Source organism: Rhipicephalus microplus, chromosome X, assembly GCF_043290135.1.
Source record: "Rhipicephalus microplus isolate Deutch F79 chromosome X, USDA_Rmic, whole genome shotgun sequence".
Taxonomy (NCBI): Eukaryota; Metazoa; Arthropoda; class Arachnida; order Ixodida; family Ixodidae; genus Rhipicephalus; species Rhipicephalus microplus.
Window position 1 is genome coordinate 158,342,006 of NC_134710.1, and position 13,171 is coordinate 158,355,176.

Below are 13,171 nucleotides of genomic sequence, written 5' to 3' on the forward strand. Positions count from 1 at the left end.
TTTCCGGAGCCCTCTACTACGGCGTCTTTCATAATCATACAGTGGTTTTGGGACGTTAAACCCCACATATCAATCAAATCGTCTTGGTTCGTGCCATTTTCGTCACACTACTCCGTATCACCCGCAGGCTAATGGTTTGACGGAACGAACAAATAGGACTCTCGTCAACATGATTTCCATGTATGTTGATTCCGGACACAAAACATGGGACGCGATTTTGCCATTTATAACTTTTGCCTACAACACTGCACAGCACGAAACAACGAGATACAGTCCATTTTATCTGCTCTACGCATGCCAACGCCGTACAGCTATCCTTACTTACTATCCGCACACCCTATCCTTACTTTTTCCGAGACTGATCAACCTACTCTCGCTGAAACCATTTGCCCCACAGAAGAGGCCCGGCGCATCGCCTGTCTTCGAACTTTCGTCTCACAGAAACGCTCCAAGAACCGTTACGACAGAAGTCACCGGCACGTATGGTTTGAGAAAGGGGATTTGGTGTGGCTTTGGACGCCGCTTTGCAAGCGCGGCCTCTGTCAAAAGTTTCTGGGCAACGACACCGGTCCGTTTGTTGTCTTGGAACGTCTCAGCGATGTCACGTACGTGATATCTAAGCTGTTGTCAACTGGTCGCCGCTCAATCAAGACCAACGTCGTTAATGGTCCCGTCTAAAACGCTATCATAATCGCAAGGAAGCCTAACTCGCCCGGTGCGCATCGTCTGCAAAGGGGGAATTGCTACGATACTGAGGGGGCGCGTGGAAGAAGAGGAGAACGAGGTTGGCACGAGCGGTGATCGGCCAGATCCCTTGACTCTCGCATTGATCATCTCCTGTAAATAAAGGCATCGCACCGTAACAAGATATATATATATATATGTGTGTGTGTGTGTGTGTGTGTGTGTGTGTGTGTGTGTGTGTGTGTGTGTGTGTGTGTGTGTGTGTGTGTGTGTGTGTGTGTGTGTGTGTGTGTGTGTGTGTGTGTGTGTGTGTGTGTGTGTGTGTGTGTGTGTGTGTGTGTGTGTGTGTGTGTGTGTGTGTGTGTGTGTGTGTGTGTGTGTGTGTGTGTGTGTGTGTGTGTGTGTGTGTGTGTGTGTGTGTGTGTGTTAATGGGTGACGTGGCCTGGCTCATACGCCATGTTTATTTCATGGCTTACGACCTTTCTATGGTGATGACGCAGATGTTCAGACTGAAGGCGCAATCTTGAACGCTGGTGCGGACAACTTCCCTGGCTTTTCTTTCTTCGAAGATAGCTCAGATGCGGAATCAGTCTTTTCTTTAGTAAACGTTGATCACGAAAATATTCAGGCGGCAAGTATCCTTGCGATGTAGATTTAGTTGTTCGTCGCCAATGTTGGTGTGGGCGTTTTAGCTGTTGGGATTCCTCTTGTTGCTTATGCTGGTATTGCTGATGTTGCACTGTCTGACGAGGTGGACTTCCTTTGGAACCATGAGCCCGCTTTTCTCTGTAGGTTGGCGTGACCAGCAAATAGTTGATACTTGTTAGGGTGTCGCGATTTGTGTCAGGCAATGAAGATAGTGCGCTAGAATTGGCAGAATATAGGCTGAGGCTCTTGCAATGCCATTCTTGATGGATATTTCTGGCACAGCACAGTGCTAGAGAATTGATCCTTCCGAGCCTCCTGTGTGGGTTGGGCTCTCAGGTGGCAGGGAATTCGACGGCGACACAGCGAAAGGACCGGTTTGATCATATTTTATTGGGAATGACTGTCTTTCTGCGGAACGAACGATGCGAGCTCTTCTGGCGCATGAAACTGAACTGTAGGTGACGGGCTTGACTGAGTGTGGTCGGAGCTTCTCCGCTCTATTCCGACTATAGATAACGCGTGAGACGCGAGGTGGGCGTTGTGAGCAACCGAAGATCCACGCGATAGAAAAACAGGAGGTTGGTCAATGCGTGAAGGCTGCTTTTGACTGTGACGACCGAGTGCGGTTGTCTGTGGATGTTGGGTTACAAGAAAGTCTTCGTCGTAGTCTTGATTGTCTTCTTTAAACCAAACGATCATTTCTTGTTTTATCTTTTCCCATGACTCGTCGTTTTGAAATATATGGGTGAGGTAGAATTTGAAGGCCTCACCGGAGACGAAGTCGGTAAAGTTGGCGACCATCTCCCGTTCCAACCATGATGCAGCGGTTGCGTGGAGCTCGAACAGGTCGAACCAGTCCTCTACAGGTTCATCGTCCGCTGCTCCGGTGTACTTGGGGATGGGAAGGTCGGTCAATGATTCTGTCATGGTGCTGGTCGCTGTGTGCGGCTAGGAGATGATTCCGTAGTCGATGTGTGCTCAGGGCGTCTTGTGGGCAACTGCGTCGATGATGAGCGATTGATGAAGGGGCAGGCATGTCTCCATCATCCTGCCGACTCGTGTGACGCTATGATGAATGGGTGACGTGGCCTGGCTCATACGCCATGCTTATTCCAAAAGCACTTCTTCCTCATCTACTTCTCCTAACCATCGCTGCATACGTCACATATATATATATATATATATATATATATATTATGAAGTCTTGGTAGTCTTGCCAGCGTCAGCGTTTATTTGAGGAAAGACCTCGCAAAACGAACGGGCAGTAGTAGTACACAGACGATGACGATGATGATGACGCAGAGTGGCAATGAGGACAAAGAGACAAGCTGATGATGGTGATTGTGATCAAGCAGGGATGATGACGATGTAAGTAAGAAATGCCCACACTAATTCCCCCCACTTGGAAGCGGACACCCTGGCCACCGTAAGTATAAGTGACGGCGTCGCGTGAAAGGTTTCATGCGACAAATGTGGACAATCTCTGTGCTGCGGTAGCGGTGGTCTGTTGGGGCGACGAGTGGTGTGACACGATAATGAACTGACGAAGTCTGTTCTAAAACAACGTATGGCCCGATGAAGTGTGGTTAGAATTTGTTACAAAGACCAGGAGTGCGAATAGGTGTCAAAAGCAGCACCTCGTCACCAGGTTGGAAAGACACAACGCGGTGGGATTCATCATAGATGATCTTCCGCTCGTGCTGTCTCGCTTCAGTATTGATGCGAGCCCGATGGCGAGACTGCGCCAGGCGGGAAATGTATTCTTCGCTAGAAGACTGACATGAATTCTCATGGCTGTTTAAAAAGGAGACGTCGCGAAAGGTAGTCGGGGTGCGTCCGTACACGAGGTAAAACGGCGAGTAGGAAGTTGTTCGCTGAACGGCGGTGTTGTAAGCGAATGTCAGGAATCGTAAAAGAGTATCCCAGTTTTTGTGGTCGGGTTGGACGTAAACGGCTATCATGTCAGCAAGGGTTCGGTGAAATCTTTCTGTGAGACCATTTGTCTCAGGGTGGTAGCTTGAAGCTGTCTTGTGAGTAGTTCCAGAAGCGCGCTGTACTTCATTTACCATTTGTGACAGAAACACTTTGCCGCGGTCACTAAGCAGTACACGAGGAGCCCCATGACGCAATATTATTGCGTGAAGAATAAAGTCTGCAACTTCCACGGCTGAGCCTGTAATAACACAGGAAGTCTCAGCGTAGCGTGTCAGGTGGTCCACGGCGGTCACCATCCATCGTTTGCCAGCAGATGTGACGGAGAGAGTCCCGTAAAGGTCAACACCTACAACCTCCAACGGCATTGAAGGGCACAGAAGTGGCTGTAGAGGTCCAGAAGGTGCAGACGTGGGGAGTTTACGACGCTGGAATGGGTAGCAGGAGCCGACGTACCGCGCTACACTAGAAGAAAGGTCAGGCCAGTAATAATGACATCGAATGCGGTCAAGAATTTTTTTAAAACCAAGATGACCAGTGGTCAAGTCGTCGTGGAAGGCTTCGAGCACCTGAAGTCGAAGAGAGCGTGGCAGTACAGGAACCCAGCGCTGACCGTCAGGATGATAGACATGGCGGTAGAGAACCCCATTGTCCAGCTTAATGTGCAGGAATTGACGACGGAGTCGCGCGTTGGGTGGATGAGAAACTCCCGAAAAGTGGTCCATCATGCGTCTGCAGTATGGATCGGACCGCTGGTGGGAGATAAATGTTGGCTCGTCGTCTGAAGAGGGTTGCCTTATCGATGCGAGCGTATGAACTTTGGTAGATGTGGCGGTTGATTTCTCACCAACGCTGATATGGGTAGTTGGAAGCGGGCAACGAGATAAAGCGTCGGCGTCTTGGTGTTTTCTGCCTGACTTGTAAGTTATAGAAATGGAGCCACTAAAACTTTGATCTAATCTGCGACATCAAGATGAGCAGTGCCACCATAGGCTACCACGATGGGCAGGAGGTATCTGCCAATATCACAGCATGTACTCTCTCCAACATTGGTAATCTTGCGTCTTACATCACAGTCACTGCTTAATTTCTAGTTTAAGGTAATGTGTATCTTAATGATATTAGGGGTTTTAGACCTAAAAGCGAAACAGTGTTGATCCTTATACATTGGACTTCAATGGCCGGGCTGGCATAGGAACACCGTATACGTAGCGGAACAGTTGATGTTAGTTATTCGAAAGCATTTTAAATGCGAATCATTTCTTTGCACACTGCAGGCACTTCAACCATCTGTCTGTCTGTCTGTCTGTCTGTCTGTCTGTCTGTCTGTCTGTCTGTCTGTCTGTCTGTCTGTCTGTCTGTCTGTCTGTCTGTCTGTCTGTCTGTCTGTCTGTCTGTCTGTCTGTCTGTCTGTCTGTTCTCATCATCATCTCCTTAGGTTGGGGTGAACTAAAATTGGTGTGAGAGAGTAAGATGGCCTGACGAATAACACTGGCTGCTCATGACATGAATAAAGTCACGATCCTCTCGCCTAAGTCGCCAAAACCTTTCCGTAAATTGCTTTGCACGTACCCTAGATTGCGTATCTGCCACAGCTGATTCACAGTTTCTACCTACGAAGGAACGGCCATGATACACATGAGTGATTTAACGCGTGAGCGAAAAGAAAAAGCTGACATCGGCAACGTTGACCCGAAAAATACAAAAAATGGCAGGGGTAACAGCAGGAATCGAACCCCCACATTCTGCGTAGCAATCAAGTGTTCTACCACATATCCACACGAGGACTCGATGCTACTTTTCAAATAGACTTTAACGTTCGTGAAACGTTAAGTGCGGTTGTGGCGCTGGCTATCCAATTTTATAAACTTTACATATCTACTTCTATAATGAAGCCGTCGCTTCTAATTAACGTCAGTTGTAGTTAGGCGCCTTTCGCCTAAATTGATTTAGGCAGCAGTGTCCAGGGCTACCATCCTCGCGAGCACCAGCGCGTCGTATGAGCTTCCCGCTTCTAGTATTGCTAATATCAATGTTGCTGTTAGTATTGTTACGCAACTGTAAACTACTGGTTATATAGAACGCATGCTGTAGTTTAGTGTATGTCAATGTGTGCATTTGCAGATATAATTAGCGCCACTTTGTAACGTCTCACTCAATAAAAAAAAATTACAATACAGTGTGGCGCATACCCACTTAGGGCATAATTTCTGATCGTCGTCAGCCACTACATAAAAATAATGCACAGTGTGTAGTGGATACCACGCTTTACCGAGGAACGATGAAAGATAGTAGAATTTTAGCATACCGCACAAAATTTATCTTTATTTATTTCGTAGTGGGTACCCGGCAAGCGTGCTTGTAGCAGTTGCTCAAAGAAAGTTAAGAAAAGGCTTTGAAATACCGCTCTCCGAGCTTTCGCTTTGCAGCACATGCTGTGCGTTCTGCGCAGGCCTGCCGTTTTTGTTTTTTTCTCTTTAAGGGAAAAAAGCGCAAGTTTCCTTATCGGCGGAGAAATGCGACACGGTATTTGCGTATCTAATATCAAACGCCCGATTATAAAGAAAATGCGAGTACCCCTTGATACCGTTCACTGCTCATCTAGCAAATGGATTCTTTTTCTGCGTGGCATATATTCGAAAGACCGGTATCCGCCTGAGGCGACAGCATTCCGATGGTGCCGGAATGCCAAAGCGCTCGTATATTGAGATTCCAGTGTAAGCTGCGTGCAGGTACAGGAACCAGTGAAACAATGCAAGCCGTACACGCATCTGTTCAAACCCTCGTCTCGGCAGCGGCGTCGTAAACCCATACATTTTTCACATTTCAGCTTCTACCTTTCTTCTTTGCCTTATTTGTTGTGTATGTGCTATTCTTTTTTACCATCTTGTGAACTGCGACCAGAACATTTTGTTTCAGAAAAACGAGTTTCTTGAGTACTGCTGGTGATTTAGGACTAATTTTCGTACAGTGGCCGAGACCTGCTAAACGCACTGGACTGCCTGCTGCCCTTAATACTGGTATACTCGGTGACAACTTTTCTTGGCGCTGACGGGAAAGCTACAGAGGCGGAGCTTCTGCACATGTAGCACTACGCGAAGTAGTCCGTTTTGGCGCGCGTCTAGTAACACTGTGTAAAGTGACTGGGGCGCACCATCATCATTTCATGTAGACGCAGACGTCGTTTAGCGCTTGAGGTGCACGTAAAAAGGCAGGACATTTTTACGCGTTCAAAAAACGCGAAGTCACAAGAAATAAAAAAAAAGTACGAATATCTTAACGCTGTGAGTTGCGTCCTGTCTGGAATAGCTCAACATAGAAATTGAAGGAATAATTTTTATGTTTCACGTTGAAAATACGAGCGTTATTGTGGTGAATTCGCGCAACTTGGCTCTGTAGCCTTTGCTTCAATGCCAAGAAAAGTTGTCGCCGACTATACGCACGTATGCAATGACAAGCATCGGCATGCCAGCATGAATGAACGGAACTCTGCTTTTCAGTCAAATCAAATTTGTATCCCGAGCAATATTGTTCAAGGAACCGGTGACTTTTCATCTAAATAATCTTCTCGTATGTATTTCAGTCGACTTTTGTGAAATATGAAATTTCGATAAGTAACGACTAATGGTAGATAAAAGCAGTACACAAAAATATATCTACTGCATCGACTGAATGATATGGGTGGTTTAACCTCCCCAAACCACCATATGAATATGGGAGATGCCGTAGTGGAAGGCTCCTGAAATTTGGGCCAGCTGTCTACTGCATGAACTTTTGCATGAACAGCAGGAGAGGCAGCTGCATATGTGTGTGAGGACCAAAAAGTTCAGTGGCAGTTATGTGACAGAATACGAGGGCTTGAACTGAAAAGCTAAGTGCCAGTTCATTGTAGATCATCGAGAGGCCTACGTACTGTTTGTTATTGTAACCCTGCGAAACTCCTCGTATTGATTTCACGAAATCAATACAAGGGATCCCTTAGCAGCCGTTCAGCAAAGACATTTAGAGAGTGCTGGCAAGAAAAGGAAAAAAAAAATCCTTCAAGACACTCCTCCGGCAGGTTAACAGCCCCAAGCTATTAGATGAAAACTGTGGTACTTTGAGAAGCCTGATCACTTGCAGTGGTCGAATAGGCGTGTTTACACCCCGGGAAGCCATGCCAGTTTGAGGTGGTCGGGCTCTTCTGCAAGATATGTGCGGCGATACATTGTGCCTTATTTAGACTTATTCAATTATTACATGTGAAGCATTTCTTAGCGAACTTTGGCGAATTTAAGCGTATCTGTCTATCTATCTATCTATCTATCTATCTATCTATCTATCTATCTATCTATCCATCTATCTATCTATCTATCTATCTATCTATCTATCTATCTATCTATCTATCTATCTATCTATCTATCTAGCCGCCTAGGACATTTAGCTCTCCTGGCCGTTTCAATGATGGGATATATACCAAAATTGGTATTGCATAACATGACTGAATGACGAGCATACGTGACTAATCATAACAATAAAATCGAGTAGTGAAGGTCATGATTTACATGTCATGGTCTTATTGCTCTTGCCATAGTTTCGTTCACACGACATATTGGAAAACTGCTTTGGTATGACATGACTGCATGGCGAAATTAAGAGACAGGCCCTAACGTGGAAATCATGACACACATGTCATGTGAGTCATGACCACATGCCATGCTCATGGTGCACTCGCGGTAGTTTCGCTAGCTTCACACATACCAAATTTGGCATTACAAGACGTGAATGGACGACGACCACAAATGCCAGGCGCAAACATGATAATCATGTACGGCATAATTTACATGCCTGGTACTGCTGGAGCTGGTATTGCAAACGTTGGTGGTGCCGTCGTTACACGACTATAAACAACATACTTGCATCTTATTTAGATACCTGAGTACGCAAACATTTCTACTTGTGTTTACTGTGTACTACTTCAGTGCGCCTCGTAACGTTGTGCTGATTTTAAGTTGACATATCAACCTTCCTCATTCGTGCTTCGCATATCATCAATTTTCCCTGTACGCGGGATCTGCCAATTTCTTAGACTATTACGTGCGCCTGTGTACCTTTCGAACGAGCTTCTCGACATTGAACTTCGCTTCATCGCACTTCCTTTCACAACCCGCAAAAGCCTACTGGCTGTAAATAATAATAATAATAATAATAATAATAATAATAATAATAATATGATGATGATTTTTGTCCAAAGGAAATTGGAAATTATAAAGGTGAACTTCAGATGGGTAATTCAAAGTATTAGAATAAATAGCAGTCTTACGATAGACTATGATGATATTTTCCCACAAGTGTAAGTTCCAATCTTTGAATTTTTTTGAATGCCAGTATAAAATATTGCAGAGTTCATGCAGAAACAAATAACATAATAGCCAAGGACGTTTCTGTGAATAATAAAACGGTAGGAGCAGGAATCGCCTCGAATACTTCGGCTGGACATTCTCAGTAAGGCTGCAGACTTCACTCTGGTTTTTGAAGCTGAGCTTTTGGCTATTATTTTGGCACTCCGAAAGCTACCTTCAAACGAAAACAGTGCAATCATCATTACAGATTCTCTTTTGATGTGTACAGCTGTCACAGCTTAGGAACAATCAAGAGTCCTATTGACATTGCGCACAATATTTCTGCCTCAACCGAAACGCCTGAAGTTAGTATGGGTCCCAGGCCACTGTGGCATACAGTTATATGAAACGGCCCATTCATTACCCGAGCTTCTCTTGATGGTCCTATTATTTTGTTTTCCAGAAATAGAATACACAGTATTGATCAGATATAAAAACTAGCTATTCAGACAGATATGATGGATAGTATTACTAAATGGACAGACTATCAACACCTCAGATATCTCTGGAAACCTTATTGTAGTCAATCTAGATAGTTAGATGTTATTTTGACTTAATTTTTTAGTGGTGTTCCTCCACAGAGCAGGTCTGCAGATGTCTCCCCTGTGCCCAATCTGCGAAAAAACAGAAACAATTGAACCTATTTTATATCATTTTGGAATTAATCTATAATTAGAAAAAGTCTTCTAGTTTGTCTGTTTTCCAAAGCAGTTTTGAACTTAGAGGAAGACAATGTTCTCAGTTTCTGTGCATCTGGCTTGGGACATTGCCACAGAAACGTATTGAATGAAATATGTATTTTTATTCAAGAATCTAAACGGATGTCAATATAACGTATTCTTTATTATATATTTGACAAATACTTGTGATATAATTGGCAATGTGAATGAATGTTGGACATGGATTTGATTTTGATCGGGTGCTGTATACTTAACTGTTTGGTCTACTCGAAATTTCAGTCTTCTGATATAGTATTAGCTCTCATTCTTATAATATTTCGTCTTTATTTTATGGTTATTTTATTTTTGAAAGATAATTTGCTATTTTTTGTGCTTTTTAGTAATAGACTGGCTAACATTATGTGGTGTTTACATGTAGGCTATTACAAGCTTTCTCAGTCAATTCTTGCGTGGGTATGTGCCAGTGTTCACAGACAACAAACAAACAAACACAAACAATGAAGAAGAAGAAGAAGAAAAACAAGAAGAAGGAGGAGGAGGAGGAGGAAGAGGAAGAGGAAGTGATGATGATGATGAATAATCACCATCGTAATGGTTTTTATACTTTACTTCCACCAACGGCGTGCGTGGACATTCCATGAACAGCAGAAGCCAAGCAAGTTTGCGCTGTGTAACTTTATTCTCTGACAGCACCCAGCTTTGAAAAGAACATGATAAAAAGAAAGAAACTGATGCGAAACTATAACCGCATCTTCTCAGTCATTTTCCACAAAGGAAAAATTAGCAGGATAAAATATTAGATGCGTCGTTTACCAAGACTGTCATATGCAGTTCATTAAATCTACGTCGGCATCGATATCTAGTTGTGCAAGCGTTGTGCCGTTTTCGAAGGTAACACAAAATTACTTTACATGCAGCTGCGACATTTTTACTCCATAGTTGGTGTGTCATAGAGAAGTTAAAATAGCTTGAATAATTTGTTACTACGCTAGTGTGATGAGGTTCATAGAAGACAAGACCCGAAACAGTACTACAACTGCGTGATCATTGTTGTTCAGTCTCCGGTTTGACACAAGCACCTAACATCTCTTTTGGCGGAAGCGAATAATTCGCAGATAAAGGGAGCAAGCATTCCCGCGGCTAAAAGAGGACGCGACAGTGGCATAACAGCCGTGCCATCCCAAAACCTTGAGTGCTGCGCGGGTGGTGGACAGAAGGACGGAACCGAAATGCATTTCATCACCTTCCCGCACCGCTCAGTGCACGCACTCTGGCCGGCGCGCCGCATCAGCAACCCTTCGCGATGACTCGCGTTTCTTTGTGCCTGCCTCACCTGGTCGCGGTAACTGCGTTGCAGGCCAAACTTGTATTTACAGTCCGGCTTTCCGGGTCGCGCGCTCTGTAATCCCCGTGTGCGTCGCGTGAGGCAGCGTTCTCTCGGCGGACGCTGCACAGAATGCGGGAAGGGCTGCTCTTCGCCCACTTTGTATCGAGAAAACGTCAGTGAAAATCTTGCGTGTGGGTGCCCTCATGCCGAAGGAACACGTTTTCCTTGCGTCAGTGTGGGACAGGCTCAAAAGCACACGCCTGCCTTTTGCTTGCAGCACTCATAGATGCCCGGTGCTTGAATTCTCGGGTCAAATGCGTTCTTTAAAACCCGCGCAGTGGAGAAAAAAAAAACATTTTAGAACAGCCTGACATTTCAAGACCTCGCTTCCTTGTTTGGCTCTATAACGAGTGCTATAGGTTTAGGCTTTTCAGGCCCACTGGGTTTCACAACTCTTCACCTGTTGGGCCATCTATTTTCCAGCCTGCGTTCTCCATGTTGGCCGTGAAATGAGCCTGTGTGCTCTCTAACGCGACTCCATGGCGCAGCTTTCAGTTATCAAGTACACTTTTATGATGTCATTTTTAAAAATTTACACGACTCACATTCATTTTTGACATATTATGGATGCAATACAATTGAAGTGAGTTCGATCATCACACAAAAAATAGCTTTTTTTTTTCACTGAACATAATGACATTTAAGCGCTCGTCAGTTTTTCCTGTTCTTTTTGTTTTTTTTTGGTGTTTCATGAAAAATACTGAAAACTGCTGTAGCACATATCGTCTCTTGACCATTATGTGTAGCTGTCTTCATGTGACCTTCGTTTTTTTAAGTCTGTATTGCTGGCATTAGTTACAATTATGATATAAACAGGCTTGGACTCTGGCCACTATATAGCTAGCGTATACAACTAGGTTAGAGGTGCGGCTAGAATTTTTTTTTCCACAGGCGCCAGTGTTGAACCATACCTAATGCATGTTCAGACGTGCGTTTTCATCTGTGGGTGTATATATACACAGAAAAACCTAAATTTCAGAGAGGTCTCAATCTTACACTTCCCTCTGAATGCGTCAGTGAAGTAAGTATACATGGAGATGGAAAGCGGAGCGGCATATAGATGTTTCTGCACTTCGTCATGATTGTTTCGTTGCTCTTGTCTCAATCTGTAACGCTGCAAGTAAATGTACTTTGATCACAATTATTTAACTGTGAAATGATTGATGTGTAAGAGTGTGGCACCGCCCGCTTCAGAGCACCTCGAAGTCATCACACACAGCGTCATGAATTGAACGGAGACTGAATGCGTGAATGTGTGATTCTTGAGAAGGCGAGGAAAGCACCTAATTTTCTTCTGCCTCTTGGGCAACATGGCGCAGTGTCTTTTAAGGGAAGGAGGGCTAAAGAAATAGTGGAAAGATATAATGAAATGGGACAGGCAAGTGACAGAAAAAGAATGAGATAGGAAAGTTGGGCCGGTCGAACAAGTCCGAGGATGAGGCACCACAGGACGAGAGCTGCACAGCGTCAGGAGGTCGCGAAGGGTGAACTAGTCGGTGAGATCTACGCAGTCGGCGAGAACTGCGCTGGCGTAGGAGATTGCTGGCGGCACAACCGGTCAACTTGAAATCCCCCGAGCAACTGCCAAAGATGAAAGGAGTGCGCACGCTTTTGTACTTTGCTATCTCCCCCTCACGTGCATGCGGTACAGTAACGTTGAGTGCTTACCACCACAATCACCCGCCCCTTCCTGTGTGTGCTATTATAGTGTTCGAATTACCCAGCACAGTAGATCTACGCCGCATACTACATTTACATATGTCTAAAAATGGCGATAGAGGCATACCGTTGAATATTTCGCCTTCCTTAACATCATTTTTCTACAACCCGTAATGACAGTTGGTTATGCGCAGCAAAACCATTTCCTGTATTTCCGGTTTCTTTTGCAGTATCCTGTACGCGGACATTGTCAACTTCACCAGACTGTCAGAGCAACTCTCCGCATCGGATCTGGTGCAGACGTTGAACGAGCTCTTTGGCCGCTTTGACCAGATCGCCCAGGTAAGTAATTCTTGCGGCGTTCGCGTACAAGACACTACAGCTCGGCTCATCCTACTTCGAGCTAAATGCCCGTGTTCTGCAATTTCGGTGTGTGTTAAATAACGCCAGCAGGCCAAGATCAGCAGCCTTCTATAACGGCCTCCCTCATTATCCTATCGCGGTTTTGGGACGCAAAACTCTAACTGTTATATATATATATATATATATATATATATATATATATATATATATATATTGTAACAGACTAGAAAAGTGTAGAGAAGAGAAGCAGAGGAAGACGAAGAGTCTTGGCACGATCGCAGTGTGCTGCCGCAAACGACCATCGTTCACCTCCTGTAAATAAAACCATCTTATCACAGCTCGCTGTTACAGTTGTTGTGGACGTGCTAGGTAATCGACACCCGAAGACGGAAGGTGAACCGCAAGTTCTTCGACGGAGCCGTCGCATTGCTGGACT

At 44.8% G+C, this 13,171-nt stretch overlaps 1 protein-coding gene across 1 annotated transcript in view; it reads left to right on the top strand.

Moving 5' to 3' along the window:
• LOC142775126 (adenylate cyclase type 7-like) overlaps window positions 1–12,849 on the top strand; it is a 286,309-nt gene extending 273,460 nt beyond the window's left edge. The window contains exons 5-6 of the mRNA XM_075876475.1: window positions 12,603–12,714; window positions 12,826–12,849. Coding sequence (XP_075732590.1) covers window positions 12,603–12,714; window positions 12,826–12,849 — 136 coding nt within the window. The remainder of the gene's footprint in view (window positions 1–12,602; window positions 12,715–12,825) is intronic.
• The last annotated feature ends 322 nt before the right edge of the window (window positions 12,850–13,171 follow it).